Consider the following 17,718-nt stretch of genomic DNA (forward strand, 5'->3'; position numbering starts at 1 on the left):
TGGCGTGTCCTCCTTCAATTTATTCTCTGTGCGAATGATTAGCCTTCTCAGGACGTCATCGTACGGACAGCTGCCACGTAACTCGACGTCAAGCCATCATCATCGGAATTGATCAATGCGCCGCGCCCTACGAAACATTCAATATCTAGAACCCAAACCTTCCGCCTTGTTTATGATTGCCACACAAACAGGAGACAGATGGTGTGTATCTTTGTAAAAGGCAAAGAAAAATAAAAATATTATTATCATAAATCCATTTGATTAGTCGTAAATCATAAAGTAGGATTGCATGAATCATTCTAGACAGCAGAATCAACCCTCATTTGTCTTCCTTCATAGGATATGGACATTTGGGTGGTTACGCACTATTACACAATCGATAAATAATACAATTACAGCATAAAATTGTATTATTTTTATTATAGAATAAAAATCATAAAATCAAAATGATTTTTTTATTTTTATTATAGAATAAAGAAGTAATTTACCAAATTTATTTACGATGAATTGTCACATAATTTTATAGTTTTTTTTAAATCAAAATGAAGGCATTCCATTCCATTTCAATTTATTTATTTAAAATGTTCCTTTTCTAATTTACTCTCTACGAAGCGTAGCTGCACATCCCGTACCTGCAGAAGCTTCCATTCGGGCACCGGCGCCGGCAGGCGCCGCAGTTCTTCGCGTCGTACATTATGATCACGCATCTCCCTCGGCAGCACGTCCACCCGTAGCGGCACCGCCGGCCGCACCGCCCGCAGTTGAGGCTGTCCGTCCTCACGTCCACGCACCGCCTGCTGCAGCAGTCCGGCCCGGGGCTGCCCTTCGCGTGGCACATCCGAGGAAACTTGCTGCACGTCGCCGCAGCTCTCAGGCTGCGCTCGACGAGAAGATGACCTACTCCTGTTGCAGTTGTTGTTGGCGAGGCTAGGGAGACTGTCACTGCCACAGCCAGAGCCAGAGCCAGAGCCACCGCCACGACGAACATGCATCTCGTGATCGCCATGGCTCAGAGATCAGTGGAAGATGAAGAAGGCAGCTGGTATCGTAGCGATATATACATAGGAAATCTGCATGCTTGCTGGCTCGTACGATCACCACCTTCTTTTGTTTGGGAGCCTGGAAACAGGGTGAGGTGATGAACCATACAAGGGAGTGTTAGGTAAAATAGCATCATGACACCGGACACAGATGTTGACCTCAGTTTTGTATGGCAAATCAGTGTTTCAAAGGTTCGACAGGATGTTAGGAAGAAGGAGCCTCAAAGTCAACCCAAGAAATCCAGTCTCAGAAAGCTGCTGCAAGGACTTTAGAGTGGCAATGGGTTTTAAATACTCGTTCGATGCAAAGATTGACAAACCTGTGGCATAAATCAAATCTCATCCCATACTAGTTTCACAATATCAGCTTGATACAAAAAGTTCAATTTAAATATCGATCACTATCGTTTGTTTGAACGAATGTCATATTTTACAAGAAAAAAAACAAATTTTTTCTGAGCAAACGAGACGATTAGCACGACCGTAAACCATGGCAGGAGACGAGACGATGCTAAAGAGAACATTTACTTGACTAAACGTCGAGCTAGATTTGGGTTAAACTTTATAGATGGTTTTCTACATGGATATATTGTTTAACGACCAACCAAAATATCCGATAACATCTTAAATGCTGCTGAATTTTCTGCATCTTTCACTCTTGATTTTGGATCCCCAAAGGTGATGAAGGTGCAGCCCTTGGTTTCAACTTGGACTGAGCATATGAATCTTTTACTGTGTGGAGGCCCTTGCTCTTTCTCAACCCTGCAAATTCCATCAATGCAGTGATAAGGGAAAACATAATCTTTGATTTCTAGCAGTAAGAACAAGATTCAAGACTTTTTTATTGAGATGATTGAAGGATAAAAGATTGATGAAGCGATGATAATGAGCATTCCAAGGATCACTGAACTGAATGATGAATGAGGAAAGAAAGAAAACAGAAGCGAATGAGAACCACATAGAAGATAAGATGAGCATGCACATCTGTTACTGGTAATAAATACATTTTAAGGATAATTTTTTTCTCTTACAACGATGATTGCCCATACAGATCTTCACTCATCTTTCTTACTTGATGAAATATGATGCAGCAAGTGGGAAAACTAATTTTCTATTTGAGTACATGACAGACATGTTAGGTGCATGACAGACATGTTAGGTGCATGCTGACAATTGGATTTATATGTTCTGATCTAATTATCGTCTCCATTTAATGCCAGAGTTGTTCAACAAAAAACATTATCACCTCAATTACATGATCAAGAACTAATGTCCACACACCTCCTGGTGGAATGGAGTTGCAACACTTGGCAATTTTTTCTTCTTCGACTTTAACTTAACCAAGGGAAATCATAAAAGCTATTTCTGATGCCGGACGACTTGGAGGAATGCTATTCTCCAAACCTATGGACCTTTTAAAGGCCTCGATCGAAGGTCCAAAAAAGATAGTGAACATGCTCCTGAGACTATTGGTGAGAGGCTCACTTTGGCCAGCTACTATTTGGAGACAAGGTAGAACCAGTGATGAACTGCTCAGTGTCACTTCAGAAAGATTAAGGGGTAAGAGCAGGACAGTAGTGGCTGACAGCGATTGGTGGTGAAGATGCAAAGAAAGGTGGTATAGGATAGGTTGCAGATTGATGACACCAGGGAGAGATAAAGAAAGGAAGACAGAAAAACAAAGGAAGAGAGGGAGTGTAAGAAGCACAGGAGAGAGAAGAAGAAGAGGTTGAAGAACAATATCAACAAAATCATTTCTTTGGCTTCCCATCATATCTCACATATGACTGGATAATACACCATAAAAACCATAGCACCAGAACTTCCAAATCCAATAATATGTATAACCTAAGGCCACTTTCCATATGGTTACACGGAGTTCCCAGGTGATCAAAACCAAGGCCTGTCGTACCAAAGCATACCGTCCGGTACCTCTACAGTGCTACAGTACTATACTGTAGCACTGCTACAGTATGAAAAACAATAAAAAAAATATTCGGTACGCCCTGATGTACCGCCCGGTACACCGGTATCATACCATACCGAGCCCGGGTCGAAACGCCAGTACGATACGGTACAACGAACCTTGATCAAACAAGAATTAACAGATCAAACAAAACTCAAACTAGAACCAAAGATTCTAAGTTATCAACACAAGTTCGAGTAAGTTTGGCTAGTATTTTAAGTGCTGTTTTGTAAAGATACTCCCGATGCAGCTACACTGCAATTTATATAAATGCAGAAAATTATAACTTGCGGCCACTCTAATTTTTTTCCTCATACAGGGCCATTAAATATTGTATGATCATCATGATTCTAGTAGCACTGAGCTTCAACTTAAGCTGGTAGAATGCAGTTACAAACTTAATAAAGGAAGTAGCAATCAGCTTCTCTTTCTCAAACATATTCTTCCGCTATCCTCCGAGACCCCAGTAAAATATAATTGAGACAAGGAACATTTCTAATCTAATATAATTGAATATGAAATTTCTTGATGCAGCTCACACTCTGAGGAGAAATTGAGTTTTTGCCAAGTTAATCAAGTCCCATAAATGTGCCAATCTTTGATAAGTTTGAATTCAGTCCCACAAATGGAACTACAAATGCGACTCATTTTGCCAAGTTAATCGACACCCATACAAGCGTAAATTATGACTCAAGTTAATTTTTACTTTGTTTTATGGGTCTAATAAGGTCAGCTTATGAGTTATGTCACGATTCAAACACCATCTCAATGCAAACTCAGAATGTTATTTATTAAAATGATCTACAACACTAGGATGTCGTAAACATGCATCGACTAGGTTACTTTATTTTCCAACTTCAGTATGCATTGGATTTTTATTTTAACATCGTCCAATAGTGTTTGTTAGATGCATGTTAAGGGACACAAAGTAAATAAGACAATAGATAAAGAGAGAAGCATATAAGAATTCTGAATGGATGCACCAACAAAGACAATATTTTGACTGATAGTATAAATTAAGATTTCATTGTTGTTGAAGTTTATAACAAGGAACTGAGAAAACAAGCTTAACCACAGAATTGTTTGAACACATTCAATCTAAATATAACAACACATCAGGACAATGTTGTAGAAGTGAATTGGAATGATCCAATTCACTCATTGTTTATTAACTACCACATTATTGTGATGGAAGAAGAATTGTAAAGCATTTAAGAGAAAAACAACACAAAACATCTTGAAAAAAGCATGTCTGAGAACCCAAAATTGCCTCAAGAACAGAATAATAAATTCTCAGTAGACTATAACAATTAGGGCAGGAAAAGGAAGCTTAAAGAAGAACTTACTTGTATATGGGCATTATCCAATGCTTCTTGCTGCAAAACTGGTTTAGTTTCTGCTTGGATCCATCTTTCTCCTCTGCAGTTCCATTGCCTGCGGCCGAGCTCAACTCGACCTCCATGTCGGCTTCCTCTAAAGCAGACAGCTTTTGCAGCGCATCTCTCGCAGCGTTGAGCTTTGCGATTGTCTTCTGCTCCGAGCAACCGATGCCCATGAGATCTCCGTCAACAAAGACGTTGGTGATGTTCACAAAACCTCTCTTCCAGTTTTTGATCTCGATGCTTCTGCCCTGCTTCTGACAGAGCTCGTAGAGGGTCGTCACCGGCTGCTCGTCCATGTTCTCCGACGTGATGATCGGCTCCAGAATCCCCCTGAATACCTACGCCCAACCCGCCATTAGACCCACGAAGCACCGAAAAGGAGAGGACGCGTCGAGCTCACCTTCCAGAGCAACTCAAGATCGAAATTGCAGTCGACGTAGACGGCGGCGGCGATGGACTCCACGATGTCGGCCAACACTTTGGGGGCTTTGACGGTGCTTCCGCCGTACGGAGCCCACCCAATTTCTTCCTCCCGCTCCATCATCACCAAGTTCGTGAAATCGAACACCTATTAGGGGAAAAAGCGAAGCGTGAGAGGCCTTGATCGCACCGAGTCGGAATCGTCGCAGGGGTGAGGCGGCGCGAGAACCATTTGATCGAGTGCATGTGAGTTGCGGCGGAGGAAACGGTAGAGGCGGTGGCGGACGGCGACGCGGGCGAGCTTTTCGGTGGAGATGTTAGCGGCGCGTAGGGCGGAGAGGCGTCCGGGGCCGAGGTCCGGGTTGGTGAGGTAGAGGTGGTTGGTGATAGCGAGGCTGAGGGCTGCATCGCCGACGAACTCGAGACGCTGGTATGACCGGTGATCGGGGTAAGAGGAGTGCGTAAGCGCCTCCGCCAGGAGGGACTGGTCCCGGAAAACGTAGCCCAGAAGAAGCTCGATCTCCGTCACGGCCCGTCGCAGCCCGCCGTCCCTCTCCTCCGCCTCGGGGCAGGATCGGTTCATGGTGTGACCGAAGCGGTGGCGGTGGTCGCTCGTCGTCCTCCGTGTCCTTGGGCCTCGGAGCGGTGTGAGACGCTAGTAAACCCATTAGGGATCATCTCCAAATCGTGCGGATCCGACTCTTCTTGAAATTCCACCTCCAACTGATGACATCACAGCCATCCATTTGACCACGCTCCCTTCATCTGACACCACTTGATGGCTGAGATGTGATGTCCGAGTCGTAGTAAGGGTCGAGATTAGGATTCAATGATTTGTATTGGTGTGATTGGATAAGATCTTAGGACTTCTTTAGGAAAGGCGTACGGGATTCCGGGTGGAAGCAATACTTCTATCCAACCCTTTCGTTCTTCAACGCAGAGCGAGTTGACTGGAGGAAAGAAGAGGGCCCACCTGGGGACCACCATAACCTTCTAATAGGGAAAACGGTATGCGTCGAAAGTGCAATGTTTGGTGCGGTGAAAACGCACCGAGATAAACGTCAGGCGAATCGCACGACGGATTCTGACCCTTGACGCTTCAAGATTCGCAAAGTTCAGATCCAGCGATAAAAGGAGGCCGTGCATGCGTGCATCTTTTCCGGAAGCAGTAATATAATTACTCCCGCAAGTTTTCTACCTCGTCGAAGGGTCAAGTGTCAGTGGGACCACTGGGGGCCCCACTTTTGCCTCAGAGAGGTGCGCCGTGGTAAAACCAGTGGGCCGGGTAAAGAGGAATCGTCTGCAACTGGCCGTCACATCACGGTCACTCGATCCATCTCGTCCATCAAATTGTGGGGAATTCGAAACCAGGAACGGAACAACTGAAGTTACGAAGAGATGATGCGGCGCGTCATTACCGATGGTACTGCATGTCTCCTGTTATGCAGCGGCTTCGTAAGCCAAGTCGTACCGCAAAGCGTGTCGGGCGTTACAAGCGTGACACATCCACCGCAGGAGCCCACATAAACTCATCCGATAACACTGTCTCGGTTGTGGGCCCCAACGCTTTGCTTAATAAGTGAGGGCGGCTTTTTATGCGTTCAGAGTTAACTACATATTTTAAATAGAAATTAGTATTTAATAAATACTTTTAAATTATTTCTGATTTAAATATTATATTCAAATATTATCTCTGGATAGTATTAACATTTCAGTATTTATACAATGCTAATATTTTTTTAAAATTATAAAATATTATATGATTCTATCTAAAATTATAAGATTGTCAAAATGATTTAGTGAGAAACTAATATGATTTATATTTTTTATAAAGATTATTTTTATTTTATTTATTTTTAAAGACCATTACATGGATATGATTATATATATTTATTATATATTTGGGCCATATGAAATTTTTATAAGATTATATGCATTCATTTTTTTTATTTCTTATTTTAAATAAAAAAATATGCAGGATGAATCATCAGAAAAAAATTTTATAATTTTAAATTTTTTTTCACATAGTATCTCTACTTAAAAAAATGTATACTTTAAAAAAAATTTCACATAGTATCTCTACTTTAATTTTTTTTAAAATAACGCCCTTAGTTGTATGAAAAAATTACTTTACCTTTTGTTTTCATTAGACCAATAGACGGTTGATCACACTCCTCCATTGTCCTTCATCTATAGCCCTCGTATGAGGGTTGGTCACCTCCCTTCGCTATACTCAGGGACACCCCCCTTTGCTTGCAACTTTATGTGAGGGTTGGCCACCCGGCTCCACCATACACATGATCAATCTTGTGCACCCCTATGCTCTTCTATCATGCATTGAACTATCTCCTTTGTTATAGCCCTTGCACAAGGATTGGTTGCCTTCCTCTACGATACATAAGACTGTCATCAATTGACTTCGAGCATGCTCTTCTATCATGCATCGGTTCACTTTCTTTGTTATAGCCCTCGCACAAGGATTGATTGTCCCCCTTTATGACACATAAGACTGTCACTCACTTACTTTAAAGTGAGTATCGCTTGAGGGCAGAGGGAGGTGGGTGACGGGAAGAATGATCATTTTAAAATATATTATTTAATTTTTTTAAAATAGGGGCTCGGTACAAAATAAATTTAAAAAGTAAAACATTTTTTTAAAAATTGCTCGTATGAATTAACTTTTCAATAAATATTAAAATATTAGAAATGATAAATTTATCATACAAATATTTAATGAATTTTTAAATATAATTTGACTAAACAACACTTATGTCAATCCGTATTTAAAATATAATTTTCATCTCTTATTTACTAAATACTCAAAACATTCCATGCCTATATATTCACTCAAAAAAAAATTTCTCTAAATACGTATTAAAAATATAAATATATTTTTAAACGCAGCCCTAGCATGATCATCATAATAAAAAGTTCAAGGTAATGATATACATAGGGTGAATATTAAAAAATAATCCTTTCTCGATAAGTGCTCCTTATTTTTAGAATTCTTAAATAACACTTTTTTTTGTTCTTCTGATACTTGAATTATCTTTTTCTCTTTATTTTAGATCAGTCCATAGAATGAGCTAGTTTAATTATATTTTTTATACTATAATGTAGCATGAAACACTATTACATAATATATATAGTATTTTTAGAAAAAAAAAATATATTTTACAAATTTTGTAAATATATTGTGTTATAATATTTTTATATTACGGTACTGTGAAAATATTTTTTATTTTTAATAATACTAGAAAAATATTATAATACAGAATAAATTTTTAGTATTATTCAGAACATTGTAAAACAGTGTAAAAATATTATGGCTGGACCTTTTCATCCTATAGATCGAGCAATATGAAAATATAGAGAAATGAAGGAAAAATAGATAAGTGGATGGGGTTGTTTAAATCATTAGATTTTAAAAAATTACTATTTAAAGTCCATTCTTATTATTCAGAACTCTTTACCATTCTCTTAAAAAAAGAAATAAAATAATATTTTATTATTTATAACTCTTCTGGTTTCGCTTTAAACTCATTGTCAGACTCTTCCTATCTCCCATATACTAGAAGAACTTAGAGTTGTAGTTTATCTCATCTCAACATATATATATATATATATATATATATATATATATATATATATATATATATATATGATGGACCTACGTGTCAATCATCACTGTCACGTGGGACAACACATTGGAGCCCCAAAGTCAACCCAAGAAATCCAGTCTCTGAAAGCTGCTTCAAGAACTTAAAGAGTGAGAATGAGTTTTAGAGACTCGTTCGATGCAAAGATTGACAAATATTTGACATAATAAGATCTTGCAATCAATTCTCATTCGAAACAAATTTCACAATATCTGCTTGATATAAAAAGTATAATGGATAAATTTAAATATCCATCACTATTGTTTGTACGAAAGGATATCATATTTTACAAGAAATTTTTTTTTTTTTTTTGAGCAATTGAGAAGATTAGCACGACCACAAATCATGTCAGGAGAAAAGAGGCAATACTAAAGAGAACATTTACATGACTAAAAGTCGAGCTAGATTTGGGTTAAATTATAGCTGGATTTCTACATGGATATATTGTTTAACGACCAACCAAAATATCGGCTAACATCTTAGATGCTGCTGAATTTTCTGCATCTTTCACTCTTGATTTTGGATCCCCAAAGGTGATGAAGGTGCAGCCCTCAGTTTCAACTTGGACTGAGCATATGAATCTTTTACAGTGTGCAGGCCCTTCCTCTTTCTCAATCCTGCAAGTTCCATCAATGCAGTGATTAGGGAATATATATATCTTTGTTTTCTGGCAGTAAGAACACGATTGAAGACTTTTTAATTGAGATGATTGAAGAATAAAAGATTGATGAAGCAATTCCGAATGGATGCACCAACAAAGACAATATTTTGACTGATAGTATAAATTAAGATTTCATTGTTGTTGAAGTTTATAAGAAGGAACTGCGAAAACAAGCTTAACCACAGAATTGTTTGAACACATTCAATCTTAATATAACAACACATCATGACAATGTTGTACAAGTGAATTGGAAGGATCCAATTCACTCGCTGGTTATTAACTACCACATTATTGTGATGGAAGAAGAATTGTAAAGCATTTAAGAGAAAAACAACACAAAACATCTTGAAAAAAGCATGTCTGAGAACCCAAAATTGCCTCAAGAACAGAATAATAAATTCTCAGTAGACTATAACAATTAGGGCAAGAAAAGGAAGCTTAAAGAAGAACTTACTTGTATATGGGAATTATCCAATGCTTCTTGCTGCAAAACTGGTTTAGTTTCTGCTTGGATCCATCTTTCTCCTCTGCAGTTCCATTGCCTGCGGCCGAGCTCAACTCGACCTCCATGTCAGCTTCCTCTAAAGTAGACAGCTTTTGCAGCGCATCTCTCGCAGCGTTGAGCTTTGCGATCGACCTCTGCTCCGAGCAACCGATGCCCATGAGGTCTCCGTCAATAAAGACGCTGATGTTGTTCACAAAACCTCTCTTCCAGTTTTTGATCTCGATGCTTCTGCCCTGCTTCTGACAGAGCTCGTAGAGCGTCGTCACCGGCTGCTCGTCCATGTTCTCCGACGTGATGATCGGCTCCAAAATCCCCCTCAATACCTACGCACGACCCGCAATTATAATAGACCCACGGAGCAGCGAAAAGGAGAGGACACAACAAGCTCACCTTCCAGAGCAACTCAAGATCGAAATTGCAGTCGACGTAGACGGCGGGAGCGATGGACTCCACGATGTCGGCCAACACTTTGGGGGCTTTGACGGTGCTTCCGCCGTACGGAGCCCACCCAATTTCTTCCTCCCTCTCCATCATCACCAAGTTCGTGAAATCGAACACCTATTAGGGTAAAAAGCGAAGCGTGAGAGGCCACGATCGCACCGAGTCGGAATCGTCGAGGGGTGACGCGGCGCGAGTACCATTTGATCGAGTGCATGTGAGTTGCGGCGGAGGAAACGGTAGAGGCGGTGGCGGACGGCGACGCGGGCGAGCTTTTCGGTGGAGATGTTAGCGGCGCGTAGGGCGGAGAGGCGTCCGGGGCCGAGGTCCGGGTTGGTGAGGTAGAGGTGTTTGGTGATGGCGAGGCTGAGGGCTGCATCGCCGACGAACTCGAGACGGTGGTATGAACGGTGGTCGGGGTAGGACGAGTGCGTAAGCGCCTCCGCCAGGAGGGACTGGGACCTGAAAGCGTAGCCCAGAAGACGCTCGATCTCCTTCACGGCCCTCGTCCCACCCTGAGCCAGCATCACTATCACAGGCTGCTGGGTTTCGACCAGAGCAACGACGGAGGCAATGGCCGACGCGCGGGGTTTGGCGGAGGCAGGGCAGAGGGGGTTGAATGATCATTTAGAAAAAGGGAGCCTTGTTTCGATAATTTTCAAATGGGGTGCTGTAAGAGAAATTAAAAAAAAAAAGATTTTTTTTATCATAATATATATATATATTAAAATTATATATTTATCATAAAATATTTTAAAATTTTTCTAAGTGTAATTTTACCATGTAACTCTTTCGTAAATCTATATTTAAAATATATTTTTTATCTATTATTTACCAAACATACAAGATATTCTATTACTATATATTAATCTAAATAAATATTAAAAATATAAATATATTCTTAAATGTAACCTATAGCATGATCGATCATCCTAATAAAAAGTTTGAGGTAATGACATACATAAAAATATTATTTATTTTCTCGATTGGTGCTCCTTATTTTTAGAATTCTTAAATAACACTTTTTTTTATTCTCTTGATACTTTAAATAACTTTTTCTCTTTATTTTCTTATACATTCGTCTAAACCAATTCAATTATAATTTTTTCTATTACTGTTGAAAATACTATACTGTAGTATAAAAACACTGTTACATAGTATTTTAGAAAATTTATATTTTTTATAAATTTTATAAATATACTGTGTTATAATATTTTTATATTACATTACTGTAAAATATTTTTTTAATAAAACTAAAAAATATAAATTCTATACTTTTTAGTATCGATCAATTTTAAAAAATAAATAAATGAAGAAAAAAAAGGATAAGTGGGGTTATTTTTTGGTATTAGATAAAAAATCTTATTATTGAAAGCTTCTCATTATTATTCACAACCTAATATTTTATAATTTATAACCCCTCTAATTTCATTTTTATCTTCCTTGTTGACTTTTTTTTTTTCATCACGCATATATTCTACTAGACAATTTATACAAGCCTGAAACATGACATCTTATAGGATAATATAATTAATCTAGAAGATAATATCTTCTAAACTATTACATAATTTACATAATCATAATAATATTAAATTATTATAAAAAAAAAATATTTAAAAAATATTTTTATCTCTTCGGGTTTCGAATTATCTCATCTCATCATTTACCTTTTTTCATCATAAGAGAAGAATGAAAAATAAGAAAATGGATGATAGGTGAGAAGTGAAATGATTTTATTAAAATTAAATTAAAAATTAAAAAAATATATCTATTTACAAAAGATAACTTAGAAATATTTAAAAATGTTAAAATAGGTTGTAAATAACAGAAAAAGTTACAAATAGTAATTAAAAAAGCTGTTAGAAAGTTTTGAAAATAACATAATTTCGAAAAAAATTGATATAATATATATGTATATATGTATATATACATATATACACATATGTGTGTATATATATACACATATATGTATATGTATATACATAGAAGGATTAATAGAGAATATATATATATATATATATATATATATATGTCGATGGACCTACGTGTCGATCACAGTCACGCGGGACAGCACACCGGGATCGGACAACAAAATAAGAAGGGATGCGTTGTCGTCGTATCGACTCCGTTTTACCCTTTCCTCGCCTGACGCCAGAGAGCGGAAGGTCGCACGGTTTGATCGTTGTCGCCGACTGCTCCGTCTCTGAATCCAGTGATCGAAGATGGTACGAAGTAGCAAATCTTCCTAGGGTTTTCCTATCTATCCTTTGAATGGTATCGAATCGATTTCTCTGAACGATTTGAGACTTGACGCGTTTCCATTCTGATTTGCCCGTCAAAATTACCTCGGCTTAGGGTTTCTTTAGTTCGATCTTTGAGATGATTGCCTTGTCTCTTGGATTTGGATTTGTTCTATTGGTTTTCTGTGATGCAGTGCAACCCTAATTCTCCTTTCAATATCGTCTAGCCTTTAGGGATTATCTTCTCCGGTAATTTTGTTCTTCTTTGTTTGTTTCTTACCGTATTTGTTTGTTTAGATTTTGATTCATCCTATTAATTGTTTTTGTGATTGGTCGTGTTTGGCATCGTTGAATCCATTGGATCGATTTCTCTGAACAATTTAGACTCAACGCGTTCCAACCCTAATTTTCTCTTTACTATCACCTTTGCCCAGGGTTTTGGTGATCGAGATTCTTGTTTTTCCTTATATATTTCCATCCATGTACTTTGATGTTGATTTGTCCTATTATTTGTCTGTAATTGTTGCTTTGATGTGTGTCAGCGTTAAATCTTGAAGTCTTTATGCTATTATCCTCAGAGCCCTTCTCTGGCAGTAGCTGTAATTTTACTTTTTCTTCCACTAATTTTATGCTTCTCCTTTGTTCTTCAGTCATCTCTTGCAGCTGCTAGAGCAGATAATTTTTACTACCCACCAGAATGGGAACCAAAAAAGGTACTTTTCATTGTACTTGGTATTATTCTGATTGCATTGTAGTTTGCTAAGGCCTGTCCCTGTCATCTGCTGATTGATTTAATTTATATGCTCTCCAGGGTTCCTTGAACAAGTTTCAGGGACAACATCCTTTGAGGGAAAGAGCCAGAAAGTTAGACCAAGGCATACTAATTATAAGGTACATGATGGGTGAACCGATAAATATTATTTACAAAGCATGTTGCTTACTAATTCTTTTTTGTCTTTCTGAAAAAGCATCGATCCATTGAGTTATCTATTTGGATGCACTTACCATGATTTTTTTCCCAATAAGAAGGCATGATGCACTTACCATGATTTCCTTGTTGCTGTTTATCTGGAGCAACTTAATATGATATCGGTGTGTTTGGGAACACATTTGTATTTTTAATGTGCATTTGGAGAAGGAGGATTGAGTGAACGTGTAGTTGTGTAATGCTTTGGGTGTTTGGTAGACAATAAATTAAAGCTACATTTTAAATGTGTATTGACATAAGTATTGTTTGATACGATTATATTTCAAAAATCCATCGAATATTATATGATAAATTTATATTTTAAAATTTTTAATATTTATTCAAAAGTGAATACATATTTTTTATTTTAATTAATAGGTAAATAATATATATATATATATATATATGTGTGTGTGTGTGTGTAATCTTATAAAAATTTTGCATGACCCAGGTTTGTATACAACAACAACAACAAAGTTGAAAGTCTCAATTATTTGGGATCGGTATGACCTAGATATATAATAAATAAATTAAATATAATCCTATAAATAAATATAAAATAACCTTTGAAATCAAATAAATAAAAAAATTATCTTATAGAAAACATAAATCATGTTGGTTTCTCACTAAATTTGAAATTTTTAGTTAGGGTTTTTTATTATATAATGACAATCTTATGATTCTATAGAATATCACAGGTTATTTTGAAAACTTTGTAAAAAAAAATCATTAACATCCTGGAAATGTAAAAATGTTGATGCTAGTATGCTACCCTAAGGTAGCATCAGTAGTTGAGCATTTGCAATGCAACATCCATGCCAAATATGATTTAAAAGAAAAATTACAAAAAATAAAATTGTATTTGAAATGTGCATTGGGCCGTCAATGCACATTTCAGATGCATTCCTAAATGCACCCTATAACCTTTACTAGCCTATCATATTCAGTTATGAAGATGTAGCACATTTCAGATGTTTCTCTTGTGTGGGTTTTGGTATTCTATATTACTTTCAATGTTGATTTGGGTTTTGGTATTCAATATAACTTCCAATCCTTTGATGTGCATCATGTCTACTGCTTGGTGAGTTATTTGATATGAACAGGAGGATGTCCATCTGCAAATAAGTTACTGTATGCTCTGAACTTGGCAAGTGTGAATCTTGATGTTGAGAGACACCGTAGGGGATCTTGGCCACATGCATATATGTTGCCTTGTAGAATGTAGGTACAATGTTGCATGTACCTGATGTATGTGTGAACTTTGATTGTAAAATTAAGGGGGTTTTTATCAGGAAGGCATAATTGTAGATAAGAGAGGATGACATGCAAAAATTTGTGGCTAGGATGCCTTTTGTTTTTTGAAAGTTTGAATAGGCAACTGGAAACTTGTAAAAAGCTGTTTGATCGAAGGTTAGGATAGCTTATTTGGTTGCATTTTGTAGGACTAAAGCAGGTTTTAAAATATACCTTAAAAATGATCAGGATGCAATTTATATTCTAGGAAAAGTCAAAACTGCTACTTTAGACATTGTATTGATCCTTGAGAAGGACAAGCTTTGTTGGTAAATTTTCTAAGGACGATGTGGAACTTTATCAATTCTTTCACTTGATTTGGGTAGGAACAATATTTGCAGATATCTCCTTTGAGAAAGGAAAACTTTTTAACTGAAAGATTTTCTTTTTCAAGTCTTGATCTTCTTCTGACTTTCCCGAGCACACTTCCATGAACGTAACTTTGATCCTTTTGTGCAGGTTCGAGATGCCCTTCAATATCTGGTGTGGCGGATGCAATTCGATGATTGCCAAAGGTGTAAGGTTTAATGCAGAGAAAAAGCAAGTGGGAAACTATTATTCGACGAAGGTATTTTAAGAGTGCTTTTTTTTTTAATGTTTTCAAGTAGCATAAGAAATTAAATTGGAAATGTAAAGAGAAAGAATCACTTCCCCGCTTTTCTAACGGCACTTTGATCATCTAAAGTTTAAGAAAATGGAATTCTAGGGAGCACTTCATATACAGATGAAGAATGGGATGTTGGATTTAAGACTGATGTAGGTTGGAAAATTACATGTTTTGAAAAAAGAAATATGCATATTTATGTATCATTAATTGAAAAAACGCATGTTGGATCTGGATCTGGATGTTGATGAATGATTAAGCTACTGATTCATTCGTCAACTATTTATATGCGATAAGAAGAATACAATAAATGTGAAAAAGGAAAGAAGGGCGACTTAAAGCTGAGTATTCAAGTAACATTTTTCCTTGTATTGATATTGGGAAACTCTGTAACATATTGAGGCATTCAGATTTCTGGATGAGGATAGAATCAATTTTTATATGTAGCTGCATTAGAAAGAAATAGAATCACAAAACTTGATCAAGGGTGCAGATATACGGTAGATGTTTATATAAACCATAATGAAGCGAAAATGGGTTCGGATGGTTATTATGCAACTCCCCGTCATATGTACCTAAGTGACATCTGCTAAAATTCTTCTTTTCTTTAACTGGGAAATAATTTCGTTAACATCAGCTTTATTTGTCTTGGTATAGTTTCTCCTGTTGTAACCTTCGACGATCAATATCTATTTCTAGATGCCTAATCGGTAACTTGTGTGCTAGATATGGAGCTTTACCATGAAGTCAGCTTGTTGCAAGCATGAAATAGTGATACAGACGGACCCAAAGAACTGTGAATATGTCATAATCAGTGGGGCTCAACGCAAGACGGAGGATTATGATATAGAGGATGCGGAGACATTTGCCCTTCCAGCCGACGAAGTTATGTGCTTCTTTTTTTTTTTTTCTTCATTCTACCTGGCTAGTACAACAGTGTCGGTCAGTAGGTTTCGCATCTAATTTTTTTCCATTACAGAGTTCTTGTATCTCATTGAATGGCATTGTTGCAGAAAGAGGCAAGCTGGCTGATCCCTTTTACCGTCTCGAACATCAAGAAGAAGATCTGAGAAAGAAGAAGGAAGTCGAGCCGTTGCTGGTTCGTCTTGAGAGAGTCTCAGACAGTCGGCATGCTGACGATTATAGCCTAAACAGAGCCCTTCGAGCTCGTCTTAGAGTGGGTTATCTTCGAATCCATTGGTTTTTTTTATTCTTTGGCTTTCTGGACATCATCAAGAGTTGCCACTGGTAGTTACGCTGTACCATGTCTTGATCTCAGAACCAAAAGAGAAGGGTCGAGGAAGAAGAGGGGGTATCGAGGAGGATGGGCCTTGGCATCCGTCTTCTCCCCCCCTCAGAAGAAGATGCAGCAGTAACGGCTGCGGTTAGATTTGCCTCGAAATTTGATAGGAACAGAAAGAACAAGCGGGCAGCAATTATGGCTTCCTCCATCTTTCCAGACTCATCGGCATCTGCATCGGGAAGTAAAAGATCAGAGCTGGAATCAAAGAGAAGAAAAATAAAAGCAACCGCAGCATCTGCATCATTGGCCGGAAGAGTCAAGCCTTTGTTGTGGCAACACAGCGCAGGGTTCGTAAAGCACTAACACAGAAAGGATGCCAATGGTTTGGTAGAAGATTGCAGTTACCCACGTACATAAAGTATTTTGGCCATTCGCGCTTGGCAGTGGTATGTGAGAACATACGGAATGCATGCTTTGTTTTCTCAACCTCCATCTGCCTGTCGTAATGACCTGCAAACACCAAGGAGGTATCTTTTTTGAGTTGTACAAACAGATTGATCTTTTTTGGTTTTTGGGGTCATATGGAACAAGGTTTGGGCTTCAACAATGAAAATAACTGTTTCACATGCCACATCACTCAGCAATGCAAAACTTTCCTATCCAATTGTTTAAACACAAAATGATACAGCAGATTATTTGGAAACAAACTTTGAACGATCATTTCATGCCATATTAAAAACAAATAATATGATGAGCTGGAAAAATGAAAAAGAAAAACATCTGCACATCTACGGCAAATTAAACGAATGAATGAAATGAATACGAGAAAATATTGCGAGGACCCCCTTAAGATGCACACTTTATAGTTAAGAGGGGCAGCAGTCCATCCTGAATGTATTGCCTTTGAGTAGAGCGACGAATTGCGATAAAGTATCTCGAGAGTACCACTTCACTTTCCATTTACGAGGCTTTGAGGTATCAGACATGACATCGACAATTGTCAAGCTCAAGCTTCCATTCCCACCAAACTCGATGACCTGAGAGAGGCAGACATCAACATTTGTCATAAATGTACTGGAAAGACCCTCCAGATTTCAACAATCTATAAACTACTATCATCCTGAGAAAACATGGTGCTTTACATAATTCGTATTTAGTTACAGCATGATAATTTGCTGATAGTTGCATGAATGCATCTGTCACTAGAATCTTCAATCAGATGTCCATGTGGTTTACTTGTATGCGTACACAAATAATTCTAAATATAGTGAGAAAACATATAAAAAAACACATAATCAAA

General features: G+C 37.7%; 4 protein-coding genes across 4 annotated transcripts; 1 reads left to right on the forward strand and 3 right to left on the reverse strand.

Moving 5' to 3' along the window:
• Positions 1-604: 604 nt before the first annotated feature.
• On the reverse strand, positions 605-1,006 carry LOC135643767 (stigma-specific STIG1-like protein 1). The gene has a single exon (XM_065161106.1). The coding sequence runs from the start codon at positions 1,004-1,006 to the stop codon at positions 605-607; it is 402 nt and encodes a 133-aa protein (XP_065017178.1).
• Positions 1,007-1,408: 402 nt separating this feature from the next.
• On the reverse strand, positions 1,409-5,481 carry LOC135642504 (ribonuclease 3-like protein 2). The gene is made up of 4 exons (XM_065158711.1): positions 5,038-5,481; positions 4,789-4,956; positions 4,353-4,726; positions 1,409-1,802 (listed from the first exon to the last, which is right to left on the reverse strand). Exons 1-4 carry the CDS (start codon positions 5,389-5,391, stop codon positions 1,634-1,636), a joined length of 1,065 nt encoding a protein of 354 aa, XP_065014783.1. The 5' UTR covers positions 5,392-5,481; the 3' UTR covers positions 1,409-1,633.
• Positions 5,482-8,687: 3,206 nt separating this feature from the next.
• LOC135642237 (ribonuclease 3-like protein 2) lies at positions 8,688-10,691 on the reverse strand. The gene is made up of 4 exons (XM_065158207.1): positions 10,272-10,691; positions 10,024-10,191; positions 9,583-9,956; positions 8,688-9,084 (listed from the first exon to the last, which is right to left on the reverse strand). Exons 1-4 carry the CDS (start codon positions 10,596-10,598, stop codon positions 8,916-8,918), a joined length of 1,038 nt encoding a protein of 345 aa, XP_065014279.1. The 5' UTR covers positions 10,599-10,691; the 3' UTR covers positions 8,688-8,915.
• A 1,467-nt stretch (positions 10,692-12,158) lies between these two features.
• Positions 12,159-17,044, forward strand: LOC135642308 (uncharacterized). Its single transcript, XM_065158342.1, has 7 exons — positions 12,159-12,296; positions 12,962-13,024; positions 13,123-13,202; positions 15,031-15,139; positions 15,902-16,065; positions 16,193-16,352; positions 16,455-17,044. The coding sequence occupies exons 1-7, from the start codon at positions 12,294-12,296 to the stop codon at positions 16,779-16,781; spliced, it is 906 nt and encodes a 301-aa protein (XP_065014414.1). The 5' UTR covers positions 12,159-12,293; the 3' UTR covers positions 16,782-17,044.
• The last annotated feature ends 674 nt before the right edge of the window (positions 17,045-17,718 follow it).

This window comes from Musa acuminata, chromosome BXJ3-7, assembly GCF_036884655.1.
Source record: "Musa acuminata AAA Group cultivar baxijiao chromosome BXJ3-7, Cavendish_Baxijiao_AAA, whole genome shotgun sequence".
Classification (NCBI taxonomy): Eukaryota; Viridiplantae; Streptophyta; class Magnoliopsida; order Zingiberales; family Musaceae; genus Musa; species Musa acuminata.

Excerpts from the sequence above, each read along its gene's own strand:
- LOC135642237 (XM_065158207.1), bottom strand. The coding sequence starts at position 10,598 with ATGCTGGCTCAGGGTGGGACGAGGGCCGTGAAGGAGATCGAGCGTCTT. Across the intron at positions 10,192-10,271 it reads CACATGCACTCGATCAAATG|GTGTTCGATTTCACGAACTT; the intron begins GTACTCGCGCCG and ends TTACCCTAATAG. Across the intron at positions 9,085-9,582 it reads TGGATAATTCCCATATACAA|GATTGAGAAAGAGGAAGGGC; the intron begins GTAAGTTCTTCT and ends TGGAACTTGCAG.
- LOC135643767 (XM_065161106.1), bottom strand. The coding sequence starts at position 1,006 with ATGGCGATCACGAGATGCATGTTCGTCGTGGCGGTGGCTCTGGCTCTG.
- LOC135642504 (XM_065158711.1), bottom strand. The coding sequence starts at position 5,391 with ATGAACCGATCCTGCCCCGAGGCGGAGGAGAGGGACGGCGGGCTGCGA. Across the intron at positions 4,957-5,037 it reads CACATGCACTCGATCAAATG|GTGTTCGATTTCACGAACTT; the intron begins GTTCTCGCGCCG and ends TTCCCCTAATAG. Across the intron at positions 1,803-4,352 it reads TGGATAATGCCCATATACAA|GGTTGAGAAAGAGCAAGGGC; the intron begins GTAAGTTCTTCT and ends TGGAATTTGCAG.
- LOC135642308 (XM_065158342.1), top strand. Across the intron at positions 13,025-13,122 it reads CAGAATGGGAACCAAAAAAG|GGTTCCTTGAACAAGTTTCA; the intron begins GTACTTTTCATT and ends TATGCTCTCCAG. Across the intron at positions 16,353-16,454 it reads CCCTTCGAGCTCGTCTTAGA|AACCAAAAGAGAAGGGTCGA; the intron begins GTGGGTTATCTT and ends TCTTGATCTCAG.